Raw genomic sequence first — 21,779 nt, 5'->3', positions numbered from 1 at the left:
TGTGACTGCTTAAAGTAAAATGTGTCATAAATAATCTGTAAGATTGTACAAGATGTACAAGAAATGATCGCAAATTGTGCGTCATATTTACGAGAACATGTAATTCCATAATTTGCACTGACACTTTGTACGACATCCTGATGCTTTCAGACGTTACTGATGAACCCGGCAGGATCACCTGGTTACGACAGGGTGTGAAAGGGTTTGACCTCCTTTCATGTGTATTTACGACCACTTTCTCCAAAGTTTGACATTTTAGTGACGAATCACATGATGACGAATGGTTGGACTTCTGAAAAGCTGCTGTTGTGCTTCAATCTGTGTGTGTTGAGTGATATTACACCGACCGGGACGCCCCGGCCTTCTTTTCCATCAGCTCTCGCTTTCTCTCGCTCCAACAATCCATTTTATTCCTTCCCTGTCAAACGAGTTGGAGAAGCCATCGGAAAGCTTGACCCAAGCGTCCTCCGCCACTCTGGGCGTCTTATTAAAAGCTAATGTCAGATCCTTCTGTGGAGCGTTTGGCTGCGACTTGGGATTCTTTGGAGAATGTATTCTCTGAAAAACACGACATGAGGGAGTGAAAGAGGAGATCTACCCGCCAGAATTAACAACACCTAATGGGAGAAGCTGTTTCAGCACTGAGGTCACAGCGGTAAAGAGAGAAACCACACGGGCTGAAGACTTGGTGCTGCCTTGTGTACAGTATGTCATTTGTTTGTTGTTCTCCAGCGCCTTGCTAGCCTTGGCGTTAGCCGAACTCCAGTCATAGGCAAAAGTCAACAAACCTCACTTCAGCGTTTTCTGTCGCCTTCCATGTTCGAGGAAACTTTGATGAATTTATTTTGAGCTCCAGAAGAGTGTTCAGTTTGGGGCCATTTAGATTCCTCGGAGGTCTTATGACCCCAGAATACGTTCGATATTTTTAAACTAGCAGCAAGACTTTATTAATGGAAATGATCAGTCCACCACTATGGTCCAAACTGAAACCTCTCAACAACTACTGGATGGTTTGGTTCCACCTTTTCAACCAAAGTAGTTAGGGTTCATGAACCTTGCTGTCAACAGAGGGCGCTGCACAACGGCCTGCAGAATATGACACGCTCACTTTGGTTTCAGGTCCCGAACCGATTTATTTTTGGTTGAAGCGCTCCGAACGGTTCAAAATTAAGTGCTCAAACATTAACTGAGCCGGTTACCTGTTGGTGGAAAAGGCCTAAAGGTGAATTTTGGGACTTTGCTTGGGAACTGGAGGGCTGCAGGTTCAAGTACCTGCTGATGTTAGCATCACAGAGCTGCTAGCATGACTGTAGACTGGAATTCAAACTAAAACTATAGAGGACCAAGACTACTACCCTGAGGAACCCCACAAGTAATAATCGGCTCTGTTAATGGGATGATCCTGTTGCTCTGTGTCTGATGGATGTTTGTTAACATGTTAGCCACAACTGCTTCAAAAGATAATGATATGTTCAGTTTGTTCTGCTGCCCCGAAGTGGCCAAAAAGTCTGTTACTGTGTCCGTAAGCAGCGGCTCCGTGGGACTGGAGGTCCAACCGACTTACTATAACTCTGACTTTCCCGCGTCCCCTCCCGCTTGCCTTCAGGTTCTACACCATCCGCTACAGAGAGAGGAACAGGAAGTGGATCTATCAGACCTGCCCGACCAGCGACACTGTCATCGACAACCTCAAACCCAACACGCCCTACGAGTTCGGCGTCCGGTCCAACAAGGACGACCGCAGTGGCATGTGGAGTAAAGCGGTCATCCACAACACCAACATGGGCAGTAAGGAACAATCAATTATTTAATTAAATTCATTATTAATTCATGACCCAAATCCCGTCAGAGATACTGGAATGCATCTTGGGGTTATAAAACAGTTCAGTTATTCGGTTAAACATGTTTTACAGCTGTTTCCTGGAGCTGATGCCAACATATAAAACAGTCTTTACACACACGTATATTTATATTTGTATATGTATGTGTGAGTTTATCTATGTTTTCACGTATTTCGCAGATAAGAACACACAGAAGCCGTACAAGCTGCGCAATCCTCTCGCAAAGCCGCTGGTATGTATGAATAAAATCATCATCTGGTACAACGGTGATTTTATCACTTTATTAATTTCAGAAATTTTTACTTTAATCTCAAAACGTTGCAACTTTTTTCCTGAAATTATATAAAATATTTCAGGAACATCGTTGTACCTTTTAGAATAAAACGACCTCAGAGCCATGACTCTCAAGTTTAGCTTCCTGCGGGCCCCTCCACGTGTTCCTCTGCACATGTATGTAACATGAACTGTGTATGTAGCATGACGTCGACCTCCCAGCAGACAGACGGTGTTTGTTCTGGTCAGAGGTCGAGGTCCTGTTTGAGTCTGTGCACACTTCCTGTTTCAGAGCGAATTCATCACCTTTAAATGAGCAGTTTATTCTATGGAAGCCTGTGGCTGCCAATGTTAAGATGAAACCATTTAATTAAATTGAAATTTTATTCCGCATTTACGTGAATTAAGGGTTAATCTTTATTATTTATTTACTCAATTAAAATAATAATTTTCAGTGGTTAAATAAAATTGATTTTGGGTTGGCTTTAACAAAAATGTAACTATATAAAACTCATTTTGAAAAGATCAAATTAAATGTAAATCCAGTTCAAATGCAAAAGTACTGAGTAAGAAAATAAATGTACTTTTATTTTAGTCTTTATTTGCTTTTAATAAATAAATATCCTTATTTATACTTACATTTTTCTGTATTTGTTATTATATTAACTTTATTTTACTTTGAATCTTCTACAAACTTCTGCTTTAACTCTGTTGGCTGAACAGCAACAGAGTTTTAAGCAGTGCCCTCTGGGAATTGTAGTTGTATCTTGTTTGTGAGATTGTTTTAGTACTGAAGTTGATATGTTTTGTCTTTCAGAAACCTCTCGGCCCACACTCGCTCTTCCCTCCTCGTCCCGGTAAGATCAGTGATTTCTTTAACTTGTTCAGGCAGCGTTTGTTGCTGCTCGGTCGTTTTTTCTGCCTCACATTATTTAAGGAATCTGTTTAATGGCTGTGCAGGTGTGCACAGTCAGTAGTGTGTAATCCACCTCCGTCTGTTTCCAGAGGAGGTGATAATAAAAACAGAGAATAAAAGCTCTGATGGACGTCACTGCATGTTCAGGCTGGTTTAGGAGGAGCACAGATATTTCACACAACAGCACATCTAATATGAAATGTGCTTTTGTTGAGAAATTACAGGGCTGCCGCTAACCATTTTATCATCGATTAACCTTTTGATTTTTCCAACTAATCTTGAGTCGAGCACCAGAAGCTTGTCAACACTCATAAAATGTCCAAAAATTTGAATATATTCACATTACAACAGCACATTTATGCAAAAAACTCTGTTTTCTGACACTTAAAACGTACAAAATGAAACCTTTAGAGCCTTTTAGGACATTTTTGATCAATACAAGAAGTCCTTTGTTCAGTAGAAATATCTGTTTCAGGTTCACAGATGTAATCTTTAGCTAGCCGGTTACATCTGTGATATTCACATAACAGTCATACATTAAAAACTGAAAAACTTCTTTTTACACAATAAATGACTTGTTGTATCAATCAGAAATGTCCTCAAAGGTTCCTGTAGTTTCATTTTGTACATTTCAAGTGTCAAAAAATGCAGTTTAATCTCCAGCAGTCTACATAAATCAGGATGAACCTGTTGAAAATACAGACTTTCTGTATTGCTGATGTCCATCCACTCTGTCTGTGGGAAAATAAATGGCACTTTTACCGCCTTCACTCATTTCTGCTGTAAACTAAGTCTGTCTTTATATGATATTAATATCTCATGAATATGAATGTATGACTGTAAACTGTCAACTCGTTCGCAGCTCTGCACAACAGGACTCGACTCTCTCCTCTGCTCAAAAACCCGGCGTTCCCCGGAGCTCCTCGCACTTCTTTTGGTGATTATTTCTTCTTCTTTTCCTCGACACACAAAATAACGCTGTTTATTCCTCCGCTCAGGGCTGCAGAAACATTTCCACCTCCGAACCTTCCCAGTCGGGTTTGACTGACTCGATTTCAATCAGTTTAAAATGCAGTTCCATTCCTAATGAACTGAAAGTGAGTGACTGATCATCGATAACGCGTCCCAGCAAAGAAAAACTGGACCGTCCAAATGTTTCCCTGTGACTTTTATTGTTGGGTTTCATAAGCCCCACCCCCTTTTGCTCTGTGCTCCAATCACAGTTGAGCAAGCCTCAGTCATCTTCCTCCTTTCTTGTACTTAGATATGCTATATGCTAGGCTAACCTATGTTGAAAAGACAACCACATATTGAAGATAAAAGAGACATATATATATAGTCTAAGCTTCAGTTAGCTAATGTTAGCTAAACACTAGATAACTAGCTAACCCCCCGTCGCTGTAAATAAAATAGATAATAACCATCGGGTCACTCACTCGCTGTTCGTTAGTCTTTTTGTTAAAAATGGTGGAATCCATTTGTGGTCCAACCTGACCTCTGTCCAAACAGATCCATTATTTATTTTCCTGCACTTTAATGTTTATCTCCTCTAAAGCTAACGTATTATTTCCCACAGCGCCGCCTGAGAGCCAGCAGGAAACGTTACCTCCGCCCGGCTCCGCAGAGCCTAAATGGCCTCATGTGTCACTCGGTAACAAAGAAAAGACGCTCTTTCACTTTGTTTTAATCATATGGCTTTATCCTGTCTTTACCTGCTTCAGCTGGTGCACCTGGGAGGGGGCGGGGTCTGGGACGTGCAGCTGTTGTGATTGGCTGCATGCTAGCATGCCTTGAGCCCGGTTAGAAAGTCGATACAAGGCGTGGAGGTGATGTCACTGGAGGTCAGGTGCTACGAGTAAGTTCACTTTGCCCCGCCCACCCTGAGTGCAGCCCCGGCTAGTGTTTTTTTGTTTTTTTAAGTCATGCTGCTAAAGGTCATGTGACTGCAGTGACGCTTCATTTGCGCACCTGAAGCCGTCAGTTCCTCTTTCACTCTACAATGTTCTGTCCTATTATCTGTCCTTTCTCCTTAAACTTCAATATTTCTCCTCAGAGCTGTTTCCAGTCTGTAAAGTTTTAAATTAAATTGAACCCAACATAAAATCCATTCATGGAAACAGTATCTGATTGTGGCGAGGTGGTGAGCTAATCGTGAGCTAGCTAATTACAGCTGATTGCTGCATCTAAAAAATCTATCATCTAAGACGCCATATGTTGTGTCACATGCTATAAATCTAGCTTCACTTTAGGCCTGTGCAGTGTGTGATGGCAGTTAGCTCTCAGTTAGAGACGTTGATTATAAGCTAAGTCTTTCCAGTGGACTGTGGGATCATTTCAGTCCACCAAACACACATTCGGACCACACTGTAAATCATGTAAAACATCATGAAAGCCAGCGCAGATTTAGTTTCCCTATGAATCTATTGATCATGGCTTATTCCATTCAGATTAACAGATTTCAGAAATGTTGCCGTCATAAATGCTTGTGTACTGTTAGAAGGGCATCGATGATCTGTCCATCAGGCCACCCAACATACTGGTTGAAAGCAAGATCTTTACCATGAAGTTTACAAGGGATTCTGTACTGAATTTATTTTAGTGTTATCGTCTAAAATTATAAACTCTCATCATAAATCTGATGTTTTGTACAGCTTTTACTAAATATTTCACAAGTTTACTCTATTTTCTTAAAAGTTTGGGTTCTCCAATAGAATTTAAAAAGGTTCAATGGATTTAACCAACGTTCATCCAAACAACACAAGCCAATGATCAATAAACAAGCAGAATTCAAGAGTTTGATCAAATATTCTGGGACTCAATAATGGATGAAATATCTTGTTAGGTTGGATATTTTAGATCAATAAAGTGGTCTAGGCATTGGATTTATCATCCATCTATCTACTCCTCTTTCTGTCTGTCCGTCCATCTGTCTTCAGTCCTCACTGCTTTATGAAGTCATTGCCACGTTCCATCAGTCTGCATGACACGAACTGCATGTGGGTCAGTTCAGACGCAGACGTTGTTGGATTTTCCCACCAGGGAAAGACAACACAAGTCGTTCTGCAAAATCCCCAAAACTGCTGTCCCCTCTGTCTGTCTCTCTTTCCAAGTACATTATCTTCTGGACTTTTCTGTATTTCTACAAGGTGCAAGATTATGGGACCAAAACTTAAACCTTTGGACATCTGTCTGCTAATTGTAAAATCTCATGTGAAAATAGGCCTGGGTGTCGTTATTAGTGCCGAGACGATAAGAGTTTCTGAAGAAAATATCAGGATGGAGGGATATAAAAAGTACTAAATAAACATCACAAATTTACAAAAAAAGTAAAAATAACAGTAATATTCCAGCAGCTGGACCGCCAAAGAAATACAGTAACATAATAATTCACTTGTAAAAAAATGTCAGTATACAGTATACAGTTTTTAGCTTTAATTTGACAAAAAAAGGGGTTTTAATATTTAATTAAAGATATTTACACTGTAAAAACAATGCATTGAGCTACAAATACAGGTGAACTCTAATAAAAGTAATTATTTTTGAAATAACAGTAATTATTGTTGTTTTCACTGATAAAAACTGTATTTGGACAGTTTACCAATGCTTATACACTGATAAACAGCATTTATTCAACTTCCATAATTATACAAGATATCTGTCATTTAACTAACTAATCCATTAAAATTACACAGCTAATACTTTTTACTGTTAATGTCACTATTTTACATAATTTTAGAAATTTATTAACAGTTTAATCTATTAAATAAAATAAGATTATACATAGATTGCAAATGTAATTAACTCTTTTTGTGTAAACAAAGGACATTTTCTTTTCATTTTATGATTATTTACAGATTATTGTACATTAGACATGTAAATTAACAGGCTTTGTCAGTTTTGGTCGATACCCAGTCCTGTTTGAAATAAAATTAACAAGACTTCCAACCTTTCAGAGACATGTATCTGGTGACTTTCATTTCTCCATAAGTGTTGGAGATGATGAGATGAATCAAAATGCATGTCTGTTGAGTTTACGATACAGAATGTCCAACATCAATCTGAACTGAATCTAAACTCAAACCTAAGATTCCCATGATCACGTTACCTCTCTCCTCTCTCACCCCAGACAAAGGAAACTCTGTTAGAAATGACACCAACCGACCAGTGGATCGTCCTCCTGCCCTCCCCCAACTCCTGCACACCAAAGCCCCTCTCTCCAGTGCCACAACCACCCCCTTCCTTAAATTATCCTCCAATGGCGACTTGCGTCAGGGGCAGACTACTAAGGCGCCCACTAATGCACCCGAGAAGCCTCATAACCCTGCTGGTAATTTCCACCTACCAACCTACCCTTTTTTAATTTAAATGTTTGTGAAATAATCGCCACGTTCTGGAAAAAAGCTGAATCCATTTGTGGTTACAGAATAGCTGTTTTGCTGTAAAGAACCTGCTGAGAAAGATTATAATAAAAATAAGCCCCTTGATATTTAAAGGAATGCTACTGTATCTCTAAAAGCCTCTCTTTACGACCTCCATGAAAGTAAGGGTGTCGTCTGCAAACAATTATCCTTTAAAGGCCAAGCTGCTGTCAATTACCTGCTGTATATTTAGAAACTACCAAAATGTGGCTCTCAGAAAGCCGAACCTTCAGTTCGTACAAATCTTTTTTTTGTTTTTAAGTTTAGGACCTCCATGAAAGGAATTACAGACTTAGCTGTCAATTGACTGCTGTTTAAAATTTTGGAGCTAAAAAATTTAACCTATCAAAATACATACATTTGAATTTGGTAATGTCCATTCCAACTTCCATGGCTTGTTTTTCCTTAAATAGTGAAGTGATGGTGGGTTTTTTTTGTTTTATCAAATTTATTTTGTGGTCAGAACTTTAAATAATTATCTCTCTTTCCTGCTTTTAACAGGCTAAGTGACTGACATATGAAATCACAGCCAAACTTCAGCAGTTACTACAATTCAGTTTTGTATCTGAAAGACAATTAAATCACAAGAAAAAGCAACCCCCTCTGAGATTCTCTCCGTACCATCTAAACAAAAATAAGAGTGTCACCTGCAAACAGTTGACATTTTAAAGGCTGTGCTGCTCTCAGTTTGGAAATGAAATAATCATGATTTCAAAAATGTCAAACTCTCCTTTGGAAAACTTAAATGTTTGACACTTCACCCTCAATTTATCATCATACCTTCTTTTTGTACCTTGGTATCAAGTGAAATAATGAGTGGTTAGAAAACCTACTTGTTAGTGAGACATATCTTTGTGACTTTACTGGACTCCCTGCAGGACCTTCATGAAAATACGAGTGTCATCTGCAAACAGTTGAAGTTTCTAGACTAACTTTTTTTATGGTGCTGTTTTTCATGACTAATTCTTAATTCTCATTTAAATTTTAATTCAGCAGGTTGTGGACCATCTCTTAAACCAAAACATGTTATGTCTTCTTAGCGTTTAACCTTCTCTTTCCCACACAGCTTTCGGCAAATCACAGGATGGATCATCGCTGCTGAGCACAGCTCTGGCCAATGAGAGAGCCAAAAATAACAACTGGGGTAACAATGACCTCATAAAAATGCTTCCTGTGTCTTGCATTCAAAGGCAGTCTTGCTCTTTCTGTCTGTCTCTGCAACCATCTTGTTCCCTCGAGCTTCCAGTCAGCTTCCAGATAAATGTGCAATGAAGTTTTTGTCCACAGGATTGGCTGCTCGCTCCGGGAATTAAAACACATTTCATGCAACATGGCCTCCAATGTCTGCATGTGGCACACAATCTTACAGTCATGGTTGCGTCATCAAAACTCATCAGCAGCTTAAATGACTGTGGTTTCCTGAGATTGTGAGCGCTTAAAGACTTATCATGATCCCATCAAACTTTGTTAATAGAATCACGTTGAATTTAATGGTCCATTAAGAGTAAAAACTTCCATCACTAACATCACCGCTCAGGGCTGCTGCAAGCTCGCTTCACTGGCAACTTAGACAAAAACAAGATCAGATTGTAACACAGGCCCTGCAACTGTTTTTGATCTTTTAGGTCAAGGCAGCAAAAGAATTCTCTCTCCGACACTGCCTTTGCAGCCTTACAACCCGGCAGCTACCACGGTTGTCAGATCCATGAGGCCTGCATCGAGAAACCCCCTCTTTCCCTTCTCTAATGGCCTAAGACAGCCCCACTCTTCCTCTAGACCCAGTAACTCATCCCCAACCTCCGGGATACTTGGGGGTAATCCTCCTGTTTCTTCACTCCTCTTTACTGACATTATTGTTTCTGAGACTTCCCCCTGATGATTCCTGTCCTCTGTGTAACCTACAAAGCCTGAAAGTGTTAGAAGGAAAATGTTTGATGAACTAGTCATTTGTGGCCTCATATTACTAATTTGTGTGTTTTCTCATATTTGACGTCCTTTGTTAAAGGACTTTAGCCGTTCGAGGCTTCTGAGTATATAAATTAGTAATATGAAGGAACAATTAATCAAACCCTTTCCTCCCAACACTTTCCAGGCTTCGCAGAACACAGGTATTACATTAGCAGTGGTGGTTTCAGCTCTTGGAGCCATAGAATGAACATTGGTTGGTCACTGGTACTGGTGCTCCAGTGAAGCTGCTCACTTTGGGGTTTTGGATTGGTTTGGTGTTGATATCCTGGTTCTGTATTTGATGTATTCAATATTCTTTTGATTTTCAAGGAAAAAGAAAGGAAATTCCCAACAGGTCTCTACAGCGTGGTTCAAGTTTCACAAAGTCTCACCTTGTTTTCAGCGCTTTCACAGTTTGACTGTTGATGCGTTTTGTTTGCTAAATGAACGTCACACGTAAACAACCAAATGAGTCCAGTTAAAGTTTGAAAGGTTTATTTATGCGATCACACAATTTGAGTATGAAAATGTAATTTACCAAAATACTGGAGAAAAATCTGGAAGATATAATATCTCATGTTTTGGAAGCAAACTGAAAACTAATTTCACTCCTTTTAACCGCAAAAATTATCACAAACGTCAGTGACAAGTTAAACAAAATGAATGCCAGCTTACTGTTAAATGTTTCAAAACTGAAGTTTACCAAATTTCTGAAAATCAGATGTGAGGAAAACATTTGGGGGATTTAGGAAGACATTTGGGGATTTTGGGGGAGCTATAACTGTTTACTAAAATAACATTTTGCACTTACAAAACGTTTGCCCAACCTGTTAATGTTTTGAAATGGAAAAGATGCTGAGGTGCTACAACAAAATCCTCATGTTGCTTGACTTGTGATTCATCCAATCTCATTATGCTGACACCAAACTGACCGACTTGAATGGTTGTTCTCGTGTCGGGTTCAGTTGCTTTCCCGCCGTAACACTTGGTTTTCTCCCAACAGTAAATGGACAGCCGCACCGGGGCATTTCCCCACCTAGACCAGCCATATGGTCCAGACCTCGACTGGGTAAAAAAAGACCTTGTTCATCATTTTGTGTTTTATCATTAACCCTTCAGTCGCTTTTGCAGCCTCTTCATTCCCACTGCAGCTCATTTGGGTGTTTTTGTCTCCATCCATTTTGTTTATTAATACTTTAATGTTCATCCATCCATCCATCCATCCATCCATTGGTCTGTCCGTCCGTGTTGCCTTCTGTCCGATGTGTTTTGAGCTTCTGCAGGTTTTCAACAAAGCTTCTGGCAAGGACTTCTTCAAATAATCAAGTGGATGTTGGAGTTGGAGCTTGATTATTTGAGTTGGTTACATAAGTCCAGTAACAGCAGCAGATTGTGTCACTGCTCCATGCTCCATGTGCTCGTGGTGGGGGGTGTTTAAACGTCTGGGTTTGTGGTTGTGGTCAGGGTTTCGGGTTGTTCCTTCACTGAGACCTTTCGAGACTCTTTGGATGCTCGACTGTAATGGTCTTATAACCATGTAAAGATTGCTGCTTATTACACAAAAATATAAAAGGAAGTTTTATTTTTGGATACCTTAGAGACAGTCGTTTGACAAAAATAGAAAATTAACTCGTTAGCTTTTTTGTGATTGTTTCCTAGCTCCATCTACTGAGGAAGACAGTAAGATGCAGCTGAAAGCCTCTGAAAAAGCTAGTGTTTGGACATCGAGTTAATATTGTTCACTGTAGAATCCTAAAATCTGGGAAACAAACCAACTTTTTGTATTTGTTCTTTGCAGCATTTGTTTTTGGTGTTTCTTACGTTCTTTCTTCTTAAATGTCATTTCATGCACAGTTCTTCAAAGTTAAATTGTGTTTAGATTAAGAAATTGTTATGTAATTATGCATGTATTTACAGAATAGTAATATATAATATTGAATATTAAAATTAACATAATGTCAGACATAAATGGCGGCTCGCACTTACACCTGGTATTAATAAGATGTCTTGATTTTGCCATCCTACCCACATTGTGATCGAAGCTCAATATTTGACCACAAATGCAAACCCTACAGTTGGAAAGTATTCAACTTGTCTAGCCATGGCTAATTTGTAGTCCTGTCCCTGGTTCAGATCTGGCCTGAACAAACCGCATTCTGATCACAATTAAAAACATGTTAATACCAGGTAGAAATTGGGTCAGGAGATTCACTGTGCATGTTATGGTGTGCATGGTCGTCCTGTTCAGTGGGCATGAGCTGGTTTTTGGTGTCTTCCATTGGTCTGTTGTCTTTTGTGTTTTATGTGACCATCTGTATAAGGGTGATCAAGAACATTTTGACAGGAACTTCCCATACTTTGTGTTAAAAATGCGAAACAGTGGAACGCTCGATGAGACTTTTTGTCTGAATAATAAGATAAACCAAAAGGTATGGTAGAAAATGTTAAAGACAGACCCCAGTTTTAATTGCAGCGCCTCTCCTGCTGCAGTGAACAACTCCTTGCTGGAGGACAAGAAGTCTGAGTTCCCTGAAGTGTTTGGCCGTTCAAGTCCCACAGTTGAAGAGCGGTTTTATGGTTGGTAAAGGCATGAGTTTGTCTGCACCCAGAACTTGCCCATGCCGTCTGCTGACTGGCGCTTCAGTTGCTCTACGCCGCCAAGACTGCATGGTTTGGTCGTGTTAAGTGTCCAGAGTCGAGAAATACCATCCGTCAGCTTGAAAGCTTTGGCCAGAAGCTTCGGCGGAGCCTTTGGGAAAATACTTTCCCTTTTCGGAAAGTATGTGCTCCTCTGATCATTAGCTTACTTTTTAAGAACCTCATTTGCAGAGCTTTGCGCTTTTTCTTGCCGCAGAAATTAAAAGAAGAAATAGTTTCTAATTACCCTGTGACGAACCTGGCATCTGGAATAGACCTTTTGAGTTATCCTTTTTAAATGCTCTTGTCCAGGTTCCATGTGCTTTTGCTTCTTGCTTGATTGCAAGCATTGCGAGTGCGATGAGCTTCAGATATGTTGCTGCCGAGATGCTGTGTTTAGAAATCCCTCACGCAACCAGGGCGGCATGGCGTGCATCGAGCAGTTTTCATCAGAATGGAAACCGCTGTTTGCTTTTTATTGCAGGATTGTTTGTGTGTGAAAAGAGAAAATCATACCAATATTTATTTCATTTAGCCTTGCACTGTAATCACAAGGCATCACTGAACTATAATTACAGCAGTTTCCACTATGACCCCCAGTATATAAAGCACTTCTTTGAATAATTTTCTAAATCTTGTACATCTAATGGTTCCATGTTTTGTTGACAGGGAACTCTTAATTTATGGCCGACTGTTTAAGAATAATAGAAGCTTTACCCACGAAAGCAAAAGAGTTCTTTGAAGCCCAAATAATTTCAAGAAGAACAGCAAATATTCACCAAAGAGCAGCTCTACAGGCAGTCTGGCGTCCTTTCTGGCTTCATACATATTTACATGTCACTGATTGAAAGGAATGCGTCTGTATTGTTTCATGTTAAGAGCTAAAAAGTTTCAGGACTCCATCATCTTTCATGTTTCTGGCTTTGCATTTATTCCATTTAGTTTTGGAACAGGGTCAATTCCTTGATTGTGAAGAATTTTGGCTTCTCCCTAAATGAGAGAAGGAAGGGGGGTGTAATTGGCTGCAGGTTCTGGACTTGGGTCTATGTTGGATTTTAGAAAAACACACAGGAATTACACGGGATTGTTCATGTTTTCAGGTTCATTTGGCATTTGGAAACGAGTATCGAGTTCTACTCTGGGAAAAAAAAGCTGATTTTCCAGGAGATTAGAGCGCACCTAGCTAGAAAATAGAGCCAAAGTCACTTTTAAAGCTTCGCCTTATTTAGACAGAAACTGTCCATGGGCGAAACCTGAGACATTTCTGTTGTCTAACATACCACTAAGGAGTGTTCCACTGTTTTCCATTAAATATACCTTTGCAAGAGTAAAAGCATCTTTGAGTCCTCCTGTTATTGGAAGGTTGGGAAAACTGCTGGTGGTAGAAGATAAAAGACTTATTTTATGATCAATATAGATAATGTTTGATATCTATTGTTTGTTCCAGGATCCCCTGCTCGCCCAATCATACCGATCAACAAGAAACCAAACTTGGTGGGGAAACCCGGAGAAACGGGTAAGAACTAACAAAGGGCTTGGATGGACATTTCACAGTTGTGTTTTTTCTTGAAGATATTAATGATTATCTTTTGGATCAGACAAAGTGAACAACTTTAAGCTGACGGACAAGTTGCCGATCCTGAAACCGAAAGTCCCAGCAGCAACCGCCAAACCGACCAAACAGGAACGCAAACAGACCACGACTGCTATGCCAACAACAGCCAGTAGGAAGATTTCCACTTTGTTACGTTAGCATACCGACTAACAAGGTGAAGGACAAAATCTCCCTCAACCTAAACCAACTACAACCTAATTGTAGTTGAGTAAACTGTAGTTTACCCAACAAGGCCGTTTTTTGTTCAGCATTTATAAACCTTTTGTCATACATTGACAAAGCCACCAGTAGGATGGATTGTTGCAACTATTGGAAATCAATTTGGGGAATTCTTCTTGCAAATTAAAGGCACAGCTATAGATAAAAAAACCTTCATATGCTAAAATTTTCATGGTTGAATGGGATTCTTCGGCATCTTGCACTAAAAACACCCTTGTAAAATTGTGTCTGTTCATGTTTCTTTCTTCAGCCAGTCGACAGGAAACCTGGGAGGACTCAGAGCTGTTTAAATCCCAGCCAACCTCTGACGTCGACGCTTTGGGCAAGAAACGTTACGTGGGTAAGTGGAAACAAATCGATCTGAAAACTGTATACGGGGCACTGAACCCTGAACCCAGACTAATCAGTCTCTCTCCTGCTCCCACAGCGCCTCACGTCGTCTACCAAACGGGGAAGAAACCGGACGAGCCTTGCTCCATCACCTCCTCCCTCAACTACTTCCCTGAAGATGAACCCGGCGAGGCAAATGTGACGGGTCCGCCCAAGTCTCCGCCCTCCAACCTCACGGTAGTGACGGTGGAGGGATGCCCATCCTTTATCATCCTGGACTGGGAGAAAACTGACAATGACACCACCGGTATGACACAGAAAGATATAACTGGGACGCATACAAGAATTTTTTGAGTTTTGAGGTGATTCTGTGGTTCCGGACTTGACTTTGTTGTCCTCTTCTCAGAGTATGAAGTTATCTCCACTGCTAAAGGACCTGACGGCGAGCAAGTTTCCATCCTGACCACCAACCAGACTCACACCGCTGTGGAGAACCTCATACCTGAGAGCAGGTATTCTCCCTCACATCCATCCAGATCTTTACTCAACATTTCGTCCGAGTCAGAGCTGGTTCAAAGAACAGGTCCCTCAAAGAGTGTCGCAAAAGAGCCACACTGCAGACTGGACCAGTTCATCATACATTTAGATCCATCCAACAGTTGGTGTACCGATGTAGTTGCATCGCTAACGTTAAAACCGTTTTCCTTGCTCGCATCTGTAAATGTTAACACCCCTAATATTATGTCATAAATTGAACAAAAGTAAAAACATCTGGGGGCCCAAGGGCCTCGAAACAGCTGTAAACGGCCATGATGGATCGAATTTAGTTCCTTATACAAATGAAACCAGTGAAAGGTCTGATCTCCTCCACACTGCTGCACCTCCTGAAATATTCCTCTTCCCGTGAGCGTTCAGATCTGACAGAACGCCGGCCACCTCTCGCTCAGCTGTCCAAACATACCGAGGCAGCCGAGCAATCACAGAGGGCAGCTGCCGCCAGACCTTCACTGAGTCAAAATAAGCAGAGCTGGTCCGTCACAGCTCGCTGAGGTTTTAATGAGCCTGGATATGGGAAAAGTATTTGGTGTAAAGGAAGGTGGCTGGAAGCATCTAAAAGAACTGAGCTGCGAGCAGACAGGTTGTTCTTCATTTAAGTAAAAGCGTCGCATGGACATTTGTGAACATTTGAGGTCTAGAAACATGTTAAAACCCTCATCCAAGTACTACTAATACTCTACTGCAGTAAAAGTACTTATACCACTCTGTAATAATACTCTACAGCAGTAAAAGTACTAATACCACTGTAATAATACTCTGCTGCAGTAAAAGTACTAATACCGCTCTGTAATAACACTCTACTGCAGTAAAAGTACTAATACCGCTCTGTAATAATACTCTATTACTGCAGTAAAAGTACTAATACCGCTCTTTAATAATACTCTATTACTGCAGTAAAAATACTAATACCACTGTAATAATACTCTACTGCAGTAAGTACTGCATTGAAAATATAAATTATTACAGTAATTTGAAGCAAAAGCAGCAAATTTGACGAATGTTAAAGATTTTGTAAACAAAAGAGTCTGTATTGACTAGAATCTGCCGATACGATAAGTATCACGATATGATAAGTATCGCGATACGGTAAGTATCACAATACGATACGGTAAGTATCACGATATGGAGACTAAGAGTCAGTATATTGTTGTAGTTTTCTGTAGTTTTTTAAATCAAATTTTTGGAAAACTGAGTTTTTTTTAATTGTTTTTGAGAATCGATACAATATCACAAAACAAAATATTGCGATACGATATTTTATAATATTTTCTATCCTTAGGAAGTCATTTTCACGATATTAACTTGCTCATGTTGCTATTGGCAAGGTCCTTTAATTTCACATCAGAACTGAGTGGATGGTTTCACGATGAGCAGGTCACAGACGTTTCCTTTCCACTGGTGACATATTCGACTGCTGTCTGTTTCTCCGTAGCTACGAGTTCAAGGTGAAGCCAAAGAACGAGCTGGGCGCAGGTCCTCCCAGTGAACCCGTGACCTTCAACACAGAGTCGGGTATGCTCCCACGAAAGCTAGTCTCTTAAACCAACAGACAATCTGGTTGTCAAGTTTTCACTCGCGTTTTGTGTGTTTTTAGTGTATATTTCCGGTTTTTAATGTATATTTCGTGTTTTAAGTGTATATTTTTGTGTTTTAAGTGTATGTTTTTGTGTTTTTAGTGTAAGTTTTGTGTGTTTTTAGTGTATTTCTCTCGTTTTTACTGTATTTTTCGTGTTTTTAGTGTATGTTATTGTGTGTTTTCAGTGAATGTTTTTGTGTGCTACTTCATACTTTTGTCCTGATACATGTATGTGTTACTGTCAGGAACAACCACATTGTTAGAGCTGTATTGATTGATCTTTATTTCCCTCCATTAGCGGACCCGCGGGTGAGCGAGAATGTCTCAGGTAAGGTTAAAGAACGCTTCAGTGTCATCCGTCATTATGTCCGTCAGCAACGCGTAGTCAAACCTTCCTGTCTCTGCAGGAAAAGATGCCATCTGGACTCAGTTTCCCTTTAAGACGGACTCGTACTCCGACTGCCACGGCAAACAGTACGTGAAGAGGACCTGGTACCGAAAGTTTGTGGGCGTCCAGCTGTGCAACTCACTCAGGTATAAGATCTACCTGAGCGACTCGCTCAACGGTGAGTTCAGTTCACTAATTTTCTGCCTCGTTTTGGAGTTTATTTCAGCTCTGTGCTAATCCATCTCTGTTCATTTCAGGTAAATTCTACAACATCGGAGATCAGACCGGCTTCGGTGAGGATCACTGTCAGTTTGTGGATTCGTTCCTGGATGGAAGAACCGGCAGGCAGCTCAGAGCCGACCAGCTACCGTCCAGACCCGGTAAACACTTAAAATCTCAGCTCAGAGTATTTTACAAAATGTTGTTGTCTTTTCAACATAGATTAGCCTAACACGTAGCATATCGAAGTACAGGAAAGGAGGAAGTTGACTGAGGCTTGCCAAAAAGGGGTGGGGCTTAGTTAATCCTGTGCAGCTATTCAACCTCTCACTGATGTGTGTGTTGTTTTTTCGCTCCAGGTTTCTACAGAGCGATGCGTCAGGAACCTGTCCACTTTGGACAGATTGGAGGACACTCCCACGTCAACTACGTCTCATGGTACGAGTGTGGGACGCCCATCCCCGGCAAGTGGTGAACACACTGAGTCGTCCTCAGAGACGCCCAGCGGAAAGAGACAGTCGCCTAGGCTGGGATGGCGACAACAGCGGGGGTCCTCACGAATCTGCCGGACCTCTGAACTGCCTCACTTTACCCACCCAGTGCTGTAAAAACATGTACAGGACATAATCGTCAGGGAATTAGTAACGAGAGAGCATTTAAAGACAAATATGTAATAGCAAACATGCCTCATCTTTACTATTTATCAAGCAACAAGGCATTCGATACGTGGAGGTTTCTCTGCAGCGTGAGGGGGGTGGCAAACTCACGCTAGATATATTTTATTTTGTGTTAAAATAATGGGAAGCTGGCTCCCTGGAATACTATTTTCATAACTTGTGAGATGTTATTTATCAAAAAGGTGTTTGATTACATTTCTCCATGTTGGTCCAACAGAAGTCTTTTATGATGGTTCTGCTGTTCGAGCTCATTCCTGTTGATCCGCATTAAAAGAGACTAACCGCCTGCTTGATACCGGTCTACGCTTCCATTAAAACCCGTCTGCTAGTCTCTAACTAACTAGTTAGCTACTGTTTTGCTAACATCACCTAACTTAAGATGTGACATATATCTTTTATTTTTTAACCATCCTCAAAATGTGGTTGTCTTTTCAACATAGATTAGTCTAACATATAGCAAATCTAAGTACAGGGAAGGAGTCATCTAATTGGTTCAAAGATAAAAGTGACATATATACATAGTTAAAACTTAAGTTAGCTAGCTAATGTTAGCCAAACTAGCTAGCTTGCTACATCAATTATTAGGTAGCTAGTTAGCTAGTGTTTTTTGTTACAGAGCAAAGCACAACAAGGTTAAAGTGGTTGGAAGTCTTTTACGACGGTTCTGCTGTTCGAGCTCATTCCTGTTGATCCACATTAAAAGGTTTTAAAGGAACAACCGTAATGCGAGTCTTCTACTGGCTACGAAGCTAGAAAAGCTGCTCCGTGTGGAGAATATGTGCGATAAACTTGCTGGATATTCCGATATTTCTGCCTCATGCGTGTACGTGCTCCGAGTACTACGACCACAGACCCGGAGAATGAACTTGTATACCACAGTAATACAATATATATCAAATTTTGTTTACGAAAAAGTGCCAGAAAATTTAAACTGTTTGCATTTAGAGCTGTTCTCATCAGGTAACAAGACTAACGTAAGCTTTAGCATAATGATAAAAACACAATAAAGCTCTGATGTTCAGTGCTTGAAACATATTTTTGGGAAAATGGTCTAAAACCCGACGTCAAACATCCGATGTGCCGATGTTACCGAAGCGAGCTGCTGACAACCAGCCGGCCGGAGGCTTCTTCACTTGCAATTTGCACAACAGAAATGTATTTATATGTATATGGAGAGAATGTATGTTTTTAATACATTTTTGTCGATGCATTTCCCTCACAATGGCCTTTTTGTTCTTTTTACTGTACGATAATGCGCTCTTCTTCTTCTTGTGGCCTCATGCTAACGCAGGATGAGAAGCTAACGGTGTAGCCTGATAGCTAGCAATTAAAACTCTATGTACTGCATTTGTAAAGCTTCTTTATTTATTCTACCCACGAAAGCTAAAGAACTTGCTAACCAGGCTAACGCGAACCCTGACTGAAGCAGCGTTAGCTTGGTTTGCAGGGATTGTAATGGCTACAAATTCGATTTTTAACCACAATTAAAGTGCCCACCAACAAAAATGCTACATTCATGGTAGTTTACGGTACGTGCGGTATCTGCATTTCACCAGAAATATTGGACTTGTAGTAGAGAAAAGAACATTTAAAGTACAACTAAAGCACCGTTAGCTTAGCAGAGATATAGCAACTGCCTATTTTTTCCACTAGCTCACAGGCATGCATAAAATGAATTATGGGAAGAATTTTCTGAGCACCATTTGTGGTGGAAAGTGACAAATGTTCTGGTACGATAGTCCTGGATTACAAGCTAACATGCTAACTGTGCTTTATAGTTGCCTATAACAGCTTGTGCCTGCCGTTAATTTCCCACCCTGCGTCAAACCCTCTCCATACAAAGCGCTTTATTGTGGAGTATGATAAAGGTTAGCATTTCTCTAGCGCCCGACTGAATGCTGTTTCCCGTACTGTGCCTTTCAGTTTCAGCCCCGACTGTATTCACGCGTAGACTCGTTATTATAAAACAGTGAGAATGTACCACGAGGTTGTGCTGTCGATGTTTTCTACATACGTTTGTTTCTATATTGATTTCCAACAATAAAGAAGTTTTTCGTTTTTTTAAAAAGATGTCTTTGGTTTTTATTCTCCACATGAATTTATATATTTATATTATCAGGCTGGTTCAATGTAAATAACAGTTTTTAGCTTTAATTTTACATAACATCTTTGTCTTTTTAATGTTTAATTAAAGATATTCACACTGTAAAAACTATTAAATGACCTATAAATACAACGGAACACTGCTATAATACAAATGAAAAGTTTACAGATTTTTTATGTATTTTTTAAATACATGGAAATATTAATAGAATTACGAAAAGCAGCCTGTAAATTCTAAATGTAAAATAACATAAAAAGTCTGAAATACATTTGCAAAAATCTGCTTAAAGTTTTATACTGTTAATAAGTTTATAAAATATGTAAAATCAGTGACATTAACAGTAAAAAGTATTAGTTGTGTAACTTTAATGTATTAGTGAGTTAACAGACAGATATGTTGTATAATGATGGAAGTAGAATAAATGTTGTTTATCAGTGTATAAGCATTGGTAAACTGTCCAAATACAGTTGTTATCAGTGTAAACAGCAATAATTACTGTAATCTCACAGATAATGACTTTATTACACTTCTATAACTTTTAACATTCACATTAAAATAATAATAATCCAATAATAACTAATTAAATAAAAGTAAATGTAAGCTTGATTATTGTATTATAGCAGAGTTTACCTGTATTTATAGATCATTGTTTTACACTGTAAATATATTTACTTAAACATTAAAAAGACAAAAAAAATACTTTGGATTTTGTGTCAAATTAAAGTTAATAACTATTGTAATTACAGAAAATTACTTTTTTTGTTGTTTTTCTACAATTTCACAAAGGTACAAGGTCAAAACAATCTTTAAAAAAGCCTGATGAATCCTGGAGAGAGTGAGTGTGTTTCTGCCAACAAAGCCTGTAAATGTTCCACACCGGAGCTTTAAAACTATGAACTGGAAGTGTCACAAGATCCAGAATCCATTAAATAATCTGTATTTGTTGGTTTTCGTTCAGCTTCAGTTCTTCGTGCTCAAACAGAGAAGAATTTAAAAGACGGAAAACTGTGAATGTGGTTTGGTTGGAAGTTCAGATTCTTCTCTGACACACTGAGTCATTAAAGTGACGGAGATTTAATATTACCCACAACCCCCTAGTGTAACCAGTCCCACCGCAGTCGAAACACCAGCGGCGACGTGACGGATTACATCATTTTTCCACACTTTATGTACCGTCGCCGTGGCAACCGGTGCACTACTTGAGGTCGGCTTCTGCCTCGAAGTGAAGGTTTATTCAGGAGAGGGAGAAAAAAGAAAATAAGAGCAGGAAATCTCGTCAGAATAAAACGCCAGCTCTGCTGTAATTTTACACGGTTATGTAACACGAGAGCGGTTCCTCTGGGAACTAGAAGGTCCCATTAACGAGGACCCGGGCGGTGAGCTAATTAGGCCCCGTTTCTACTGATGGAGTTTTATTTCTGCATCCTTTCAGTCGACCCACGTCGGCGGCTGCAGGAAGGCTTCTATCAGGAAAAGCGAGAACGTGAGACGGCGTGATGATGGACCGGTGAGAGGTTTCCTCCGGCTGAAGATGAAGATGTGCTTCATTTAATATCCTCAAAAAGTTTTATTTAGTCCTTAACTTTTTACACATTTATAGATTTGATGTATTAATCTACATTAATCGTTAGCTAACAAGTTAGACCTGAAAGCTGTTGTTGGTAACATCAATCGTTAGTTAGCTAGCGTTTTGCTCCATAGCTAGGTAACTAGCTAGCTAAACTACATCAGTTGTTAGTTAGCCAGTTACATCTTAAAGCTAATGTTAGCAAAACACTAGCTAGTTAAGGACTCGATGTACCAAAAGTAGCTAACCGCTAATTACCTGCTGCTAACTGTATCTGCTGTTAGCGGGCGACAGAACCGGGCTCAGCAGCTGGACCGGGATCGAACACAGCCTCTGAGACCAACAGGGAGTAAAGTTAAAGTACAGAGGTCATCATTCGAGTTTCCTGATGGACAGATTGATAAGTAGCCAACTGCTAACTGCCGTTAGCTCGGTCAGCCATTTGGCTAACCTAACTGACTCAGCCCTGGGATGCCAGGAGCCAAACCAGCCAA

The 21,779-nt window shown here is 40.0% G+C and overlaps 1 protein-coding gene across 18 annotated transcripts in view; it reads left to right on the top strand.

The window, feature by feature from the left end:
- LOC127378646 (target of Nesh-SH3) overlaps positions 1–19,682 on the top strand; it is a 28,451-nt gene extending 8,769 nt beyond the window's left edge. The window contains exons 5-24 of one of the 18 annotated variants that reach the window (XM_051427719.1): positions 1,607–1,788; positions 2,021–2,073; positions 2,932–2,971; positions 3,893–3,967; positions 4,607–4,681; positions 7,157–7,357; positions 8,515–8,592; positions 9,074–9,262; positions 10,399–10,464; positions 11,886–11,972; positions 13,480–13,548; positions 13,631–13,756; positions 14,117–14,206; positions 14,294–14,503; positions 14,603–14,708; positions 16,187–16,266; positions 16,629–16,658; positions 16,738–16,896; positions 16,976–17,098; positions 17,297–19,682. In XM_051427719.1, the coding sequence (XP_051283679.1) occupies positions 1,607–1,788; positions 2,021–2,073; positions 2,932–2,971; positions 3,893–3,967; positions 4,607–4,681; positions 7,157–7,357; positions 8,515–8,592; positions 9,074–9,262; positions 10,399–10,464; positions 11,886–11,972; positions 13,480–13,548; positions 13,631–13,756; positions 14,117–14,206; positions 14,294–14,503; positions 14,603–14,708; positions 16,187–16,266; positions 16,629–16,658; positions 16,738–16,896; positions 16,976–17,098; positions 17,297–17,412 (2,155 nt within the window). In that variant the 3' untranslated portion in view covers positions 17,413–19,682. The remainder of the gene's footprint in view (positions 1–1,606; positions 1,789–2,020; positions 2,074–2,931; positions 2,972–3,892; positions 3,968–4,606; positions 4,682–7,156; positions 7,358–8,514; positions 8,593–9,073; positions 9,263–10,398; positions 10,465–11,885; positions 11,973–13,479; positions 13,549–13,630; positions 13,757–14,116; positions 14,207–14,293; positions 14,504–14,602; positions 14,709–16,186; positions 16,267–16,628; positions 16,659–16,737; positions 16,897–16,975; positions 17,099–17,296) is intronic. The other 17 variants (XM_051427720.1, XM_051427721.1, XM_051427722.1 and 14 more) reach the window with 17 other exon arrangements.
- The last annotated feature ends 2,097 nt before the right edge of the window (positions 19,683–21,779 follow it).

This window comes from Dicentrarchus labrax, unplaced genomic scaffold (genome assembly GCF_905237075.1).
Source record: "Dicentrarchus labrax unplaced genomic scaffold, dlabrax2021, whole genome shotgun sequence".
Lineage (NCBI taxonomy): Eukaryota > Metazoa > Chordata > Actinopteri > Moronidae > Dicentrarchus > Dicentrarchus labrax.
Note: the sequence above shows the minus strand (reverse complement) of the source record. Positions and strands in the feature narration are given on the sequence as shown.